A 7,624-nucleotide genomic window follows, 5' to 3' on the forward strand; every position below is an offset into this window, starting at 1 on the left:
GTGTAGAGCCGAAACGTCGCATGATCCTTATGGGTAAATAAAGTTATTTTTATTTTTATCCGCTGGAGTGCTGCCCGTTTTTACATTTTGTATTCACCTGGATTGGCTTATATCCACATTGGGCTTGTGCACCCTTCATCTATTTTTTCATTTAGGACGGTGCTGCCATTTTTTTCTTTCTTTTTTTATATATATATATATATATATATATATATATATATATAGAGAGAGAGATAAAATAATACTTCTGATATACAGTATATGAATGCATAATTTGTGGGAAACTACTACTGATGTTTATTCTAAATATATAAACAATATGTTATGTTACGTAAATATATTATGGCTAAAAACTTTGTTTTCAATTAAATTTAGCCTCTATTTCTGATGGGATTTCAACTCACAACCTTCTACATTACAGCCCAGAATGTTAACCACTACACTATAGAGCTGCATGGCCAGTTACTTAAAAAAAAAATATTATGAGACTTCTGCTGTGTAGGAATACTTATACAGCAAGTATTCCTATACAGCAGAAGTCTCATATTTTTTTATTTTTTGGCCATGCAGCGCTATAGTGTAGTAGTTTAGATTATTGGCTGTAATGTAGAAGGTTGTGAGTTCAAATCCTGCCAGAAACTTTTTAGAAATAGAGGCTAAATTAGATTTAAATACAGTGGGTGTCCCCGAGCACTGACTCCCTATATGGACATAGCTATATATGGAGTCAGAGCAGGGACTCCTAAGCCGAACTAGAGTCCAGATACCCTCCCCTCTTCAGAGCAGGGGGTGCCTGGTTTAATGCTCAGGTTCTCCCATTGACTTCCTTTGTGCTCGTCCCTGCCTTTCTTCAACACTGGTCGTATTAGCTGACGGCTCTACAATGGCTATGTACTGTATAAATCTGGTTGTCGTAAGTTTTTGTCACCTGTATGCTGCCTGTTGGACATTTACAATACTTAGATTTTTATTTTTAACAAAATTAACACTTATGGCTCATGCTTGTAGCTCTCCATTTTGTACAGAGTCTGAATAGGACTTCCCTGTGTATGCCTTTGATTTCATAGAGACAAAAAGGGTTTTGAATTAGTTCGGAATGAGACAATATTTAGAAATCAGTTCTCAGCAATCTATTTCCTTATCATTACTCATTATTGTCAAATTGTTTATATTTCAGATTCAACAAAATATATCATATGAGCAGCTTAATGACTGGACCAACCCAGAGAATATGAACAGAACATTCACAGAGGTTTACCTCCCTCACTTTAAGATAGACAGTAGCTATTCAATGAAAGATTTCCTGCATCATATGGGAATGACTGATGTTTTTATTGATACCAGATCAAATCTGACTGAAATATCCCAAGAAAGTTTGTATGTGTCAGACATCATTAATCTAGTAACCATGGAGGCAGATGAAGATGGGACTAAAGAATCAACTGATATTGATGATCATTTGGGATTTTTGTCCTTAAAGCTTCCACAAATGACCTTCAAAGCAGATCATCCATTCATCTTTATTATACGGGATATGCTGAGCAAATGTTTTATATTTTATGGAGCATTTCAAAAGCCATGATTAATGTTGAGCAAATCGAAACATCCGAAGCAGAATTTGATCCAAATCATTTTTTTTATCAAAAGAAAAAAAAATTGATTTGCCCCAAAGCTGAATTTTTTTGCGCTTCATGGTAGCAAATCAATTTTTCCTAAAATGGTAGCTGAAAATAAAAAAAAATTATACTCACCTCATCCACTTAATCACGGGAAGGTCTTGATTGAAGAAAACCCAACAAAGGACCTGCTGCGAGCTTGAAGAAGTCACCACATGATCACGCTGGCCGCATGTGGCGTGACCTCAGCCATGATGATGTCACTGTGTCCAGCCAACGTGATCACGTGGTGACGTCATCATGTTAGCCAGAGGTTCTTTGGCGGGTTTTCTTCAATCAAGATGAAAGCTCACGGCCATTTTACAAATAAGTGGATGAGGTGAGTATATATTTTTTTATTTTTAACCCTGGATTAACTCCTTGAGCACCTAAATGTTAGCCTCAGATGCCGCGATCAGCATTGAACGTGGCATCTGAGGGGTTAAATGATGGGGGGGGGGTCACCTTTCCCTGTCATTGCGCCCTCTCCATACATTGGAAAAGGATTTATGACTAAGTAATTCGTAACAAATTGACGGATCGAATTTTTCAAAACTTCGCTCATCACTAGTCACCATAAAGTGGCGTGGAAAAACCGTGCCACTCACTTAGTGTTACATTACAAATAGGTTACACAAAACATAGACATACACATAAACAGTAATTAAATATACTATGTTAAATAGATCCGGAAAGAGTAAGTAAAAACCCACTCAGTGTACATGAATACACCAACCAACAAGAATAAACTGAGATAAACGGGTATATCATCAAAAATAAATGCTTTATTGAATAAAAGACACATAAATGAGACATGAGACAACAGATAAAAAATGGCTACATCTGAGGAAGCATGTTAACACAAATGAGACATGGGTAGGGGGGGGTGGAGTATGCAATATAAAAAAGGAGGTAAAAAAAAGAGTACAGTACCTCACTGATTTCTGTATGTGTAACTGCAACCACAGATATTCAATGTAGGGCAAAAAACCCTTTGAAGATGCTAAAGTGCAAATGCTGAGTGGCGAAACGCCATATCAATAAGTGGTTGCAGATTACACCGCGACACGTGGCTCTCCTTGTGAATGCGCTTCTTATAAAGAGCCCTACACACCTTTATCACATATTGAGTAAATCTAAGAACGCCCCATTGTAATCAGGACTGTGGGAGTTGAGGGCGGGCGAAGCAGCGCAGCCGGCCAATGGCCAGTTGGCCGGCATCACCCCTCGCCCCACCCATATTGCGCATCCGTCAACGCCCAAAAGAAGGCAGGGAGGTAGGCGCGGCCCCCTGATGGCCAGTCACGAGGCCGCACACCTCTCTCCGCCTACATGATGTGTCTGGCAAGTGACGGCCAATCACGTGCTCCGTCACAGATGGTAAGCCACTCCCCCAGGAAGGTCCTTCAGACAAAGTGGATCATTAATTATAGCACTTAGCTGGTAAGGCAAATACGTCCATTAACATGGAAATCCTTCACAATCAAAGTACTCAGCAGCATGTATATATTCAATGTATACTATTGTTACACTGGGAAGACAAATAATTACTATATATAGAAAAATATATATAGAGTGAAAAATTATAAAAGTGTGACATAATACGTAATATATGATGTATAACACATTCTGTCATACATGATTAGATATAAGTGAGCATTCAATATATAATATATTCTGTTATACATGATTAAATAAGTGAACAAACAATCAAGACCTGAGTCAAACATGATCAAAATGTGTTGAAAAAAAATAAGTCCATTCATTTCAGGGTCAGATTGTCAGTAAGCCACGTCCAAAGACGGACAGCATCCCCCCCAAGAGAAACTAATGGGATGGGAGCTAGCCGCGATCGAGCACAGCGAACAGACAAGTGAGTGAGTATGTGACTGCTATAAATTATAATACGCAGACGAAATATAGTTACATGTGTGCTATGTATGTGACAGTGAACATCGTGCACAAATACATAAAGTATATATAGTGAGAAAATATACAGTAATTTCTCCATATCGACAAACGTCCAAAGGGATCTTATCCCCCCAATATATCCTATATGCAATGCAGAGTTGAGTGACCGAAATTTCCATGTCGATGGATGTCCAAAAGGAATTTTCTCATCCCAATATATACTACAAGCTCCATATGGTAAGGGGCGCAGGTGAGTAGAGAACCAGATATACTAAAGAATATAAAAACACATATATAAGTAATCACGAAATAAATTGACACGCAAAAAACAAGGATACCAACGCTTAAAAATTATATATTAAGAACAAGAGTGTGTGGCACTCAAAGAAAAGGAGCGAAACCCAGGACCTCATTGAGGCCCTTGGGTTGCATGGTGTCCAGGGACCAGATCCACCTGGCCTCACGTTGAGCCAGGGGTTTTACTGTATTGCCACCCCGCATCCCCAAATCCACATGATCAATGCCACGTACCTTTGTTTTCATAGCGTTTTTTTTTTTTTTTCAACACATTTTGATCATGTTTGACTCAGGTCTTGATTGTTTGTTCACTTATTTAATCATGTATAACAGAATATATTATATTGGTTGCTCACTTATATCTAATCATGTATGACAGAATGTGTTATACATCATATATTACGTATTATGTCACACTTTTATAATTTTTCAATCTGTTAGGATTTTTCTATATACTGTATAGTAATTATTTGTCTTCCCGGTGTAACAATAGTATACATTGAATATATACATGCTGCTGAGTACTTTGATTGTGAAAGATTTCCATGTTAATGGACGCATTTGCCTTAGGCTACTTTCACACTAGCGTCGGGGCTCCGCTTGTGAGCTCCGTTTGAAGGGTCTCATAAGCGGCCCCGAACGCATTCGTCCAGCCCCAATGCATTCTGAGTGGATGCAGAGCCGCTCAGAATGTATCAGTCTGGCAGCTTTCAGCCTCCGCTCTGCCCAGCAGGCGGACACCCGAACGCTGCTTGGCCGTGAGGAGGCAAACGGATCTGTACAGACTTACAATGTAAGTCAAGGGGGACGGATCCGTTTGAAGTTGACACAATATGGCTCAATTTTCAAACGGATCCGTCCCCCATTGACTTTCAATGTAAAGTCTGGACGGATCCGTCTGAACAACTTTCAGACTTAGAATTTTTTCTAAACTATAATGCAGACGGATCCATTCTGAACAGATCCAAACGTCTGCATTATAGGAGAGGATCCGTCTGTGCAGACACCAGACAGATCCTCTCTGAACACTAGTGAGAAAGTAGCCTTACCAGCTAAGTGCTATAATTATTGATCCACTTTGTCTGAAGGACCTTCCTGGGGGAGTGGCTTACCATCTGTGATGCGACGGAGCACGTGATTGGCCGTCACGTGCCAGACGCATCATGTGGGCGGAGAGAGGTGTGCGGCCTCGTGACTCGCCATCAGGGGGCCGCGGCTACCTCCCTGCCTTCTTTTGGGCGTTAACAGATGTGCGATTGGCCATCGCGTCTCCGACGCATCATATGGGTGGGGCGAGAGGTGCGGCCAGCCAACTGGCCATTGGCCGGCTGCCCAGCTTTGCCCACCCTCAACTTTTCCTCCTCCCACAGTCCTGATTACAATGGGGCGTTCTTAGATTTACTCGATATGTGATACAGGTGTGTAGGGCTCTTTATAAGAAGCGCATTCACAAGGAGAGCCTCACCCCCAGAGGAAGGCATCCGCCGAAACGTGCGTCGGGGTTACGTGGCTCTCCTGAGGTATATATCTCCATATCATGGGTATGTAGATATGCTATATTGTTGTGGACTTTGAGGGATGTGTTTATCGGCTCTAGGTGCTCAGCTATACCCACTTGGGTTATCCACAGGTGGATGTTTACTGTGCACCTGAGCCAGATTTGTATGTATTTGGAGGTTTAAGCTGTCACCACAGCCACAATTGTGGTATTTGACCATTGATATGGTGACTTCTCATGCACTTTAACCTTCTGCTGGCTGTTATATGGTCCCACATCTTGGAACCATTATACATCCACGTGTCGCGGTGTAATCTGCAACCACTTGTTGATATGGCGTTTCGCCACTCAGCATTTGCACTTTAGCATCTTCAAAGGTTTTTTTGCCCCTACATTGAATATCTGTGGTTGCAGTTACACATACAGAAATCAGTGAGGTACTGTACTCTTTTTTTTAACCTCCTTTTTTATATTGCATACTCCACCACCCCCCCCCCCCCCTCCCCATGTCTCATTTGTGTTAACATGCTTCCTCAGATGTAGCCATTTTTTATCTGTTGTCTCATGTCTCGTTTATGTGTCTTTTATTCAATAAAGCATTTATTTTTGATGAAGGGGCAGGCATGAGAGGCAGGCATATGGCAGACATGAGGGGCAGGCATATGGCTGACATGTGGGGCAGGCATGAGGGGCAGACATGAGGGGCAGACTTATGGCTGACATGAGGGGCAGGCATGAGGGGCAGACATATGGCTGACATAGGGGGGGCCTATGGCTGACATAGGGGGGGCTTATGGCTGACATTGTGGGGGCTTATGGCTGACATTGGGTGCTGATGGATGGCTAAAGGTTTGGGGGTTGATCTGAGCCATTGGGGGTCTGATCTGAGGTCTGATTAACATTGGGGGTCTGATTGCTGGTCTGACCTGAGGTGTAATGAAAAATATTTTTTTCTTATTATTCTCCTCTAAAACCTAGGTGCATCTTATAGGGCGAAAAATACGGTACAGTGCAGCAGAGACCAGTGCAGCAGAGACCATAGTCAGTTTATATAGTCGTTATATAGTGTTATATATTTTAATATGCACCTTGTGTTTTGTTATGCGCGTGAATCAGTCAGCCCCGCCCACCCCCTAAGCCCCCCCCCAGAACACATGGTCAGTATGTATTGGAACAAAGAGATGTGAGGCGGCACTGCCACAAACCTCATCCAGGTGAGGGATGGTACACTGTAAAAACCAGTCCAGTTAAAGGAAAATGAGAAGGTGCTCTGCTATTGAGTAGTATAAAGTCCAAGCAAATAAAGGTATGATCCAGAGATAATAAATAAAGGTATGATCAGTATTTGATTCATATTTGTGCCTCAAAAGCATGTGGAACACAGTGGAGGGGAATTATTATTTTTTTTTGCTGTTCTAGCTCCCTCTTAAATATGGTGAGGAGGTTGGTGCTCTGCAATCCGACTGTTGGCGGATGCAAAGGAGCTATTTGCTTCCTGCCTTGCTGTTCACTGTGTAGGATTATTTTAACCAGCAGCCTACATAGCCTTCATGTTCTATATTGGTACAGTTTTATTTATGGCGCATAGGGTGGGAGGGGGCACTATCTGTTTTTACTGTAGGGGGACTTTAAAATCTATATGGTACAATTTGTATGGTGCTGTTTTAGTGTGTTGCACTTTGATGGCACTTATGTGTATGGTACTATTTACTGTGCTGCATTGTCTATATTGCTGTCTGTCTGTTCGTCTGTCCTCTATAGGCATCCAAACGACTGAACTATTGGACACCAAATTTGGCAGAAAGGGGTACATTGGGTGTCCGCAAAGGTTTTCATAAAGGTCTCGGTTCTCTAGGATGTACCGTTCTTCAAATATTCCCCAAAAATGCAAATATCACACCATCACATGACCCGTATTAGCCAATAAAAGCCTGCAGCTCCTTCACTCATATCTTATTAGTCAATAAAAGCTTGCAGGCCCTTCATATCTTCGCCCCACTCACATGCGCATAGTTTTACACCAGGTTGCCATAACAACTCAGCCATTTTTCTTTCCTGTTATAGGTCACTGTTAAGGGTGCAGGGTGCTGTGGAAGTCACTGTTAAGGTTGGTGGGGCACTCTGGGGATCAATATTAAGGGAGTAGGGTGCTGTGGAGTTCACTGTTAAGGGATGGGGTACTGTGGAGCTCACTGTTAAGGGACGGGGCACTGTGGAGGTAATTTTTAATGGAGTGGGGAGCTGTGGAGGTCATTGTTAAGGG

General features: G+C 41.8%; 1 protein-coding gene across 1 annotated transcript in view; it reads left to right on the plus strand.

Moving 5' to 3' along the window:
• The window catches only part of LOC121001017 (ovalbumin-related protein Y-like), a 344,860-nt gene extending 342,794 nt beyond the window's left edge, over window positions 1–2,066 (plus strand). Inside the window, exon 7 of the mRNA XM_040431875.1 lies at window positions 1,178–2,066. Within this exon, the coding sequence (XP_040287809.1) occupies window positions 1,178–1,582 (405 nt within the window). The 3' untranslated portion in view covers window positions 1,583–2,066. The remainder of the gene's footprint in view (window positions 1–1,177) is intronic.
• The last annotated feature ends 5,558 nt before the right edge of the window (window positions 2,067–7,624 follow it).

Source organism: Bufo bufo, chromosome 5 (genome assembly GCF_905171765.1).
Source record: "Bufo bufo chromosome 5, aBufBuf1.1, whole genome shotgun sequence".
In the NCBI taxonomy this organism is placed as follows: Eukaryota; Metazoa; Chordata; class Amphibia; order Anura; family Bufonidae; genus Bufo; species Bufo bufo.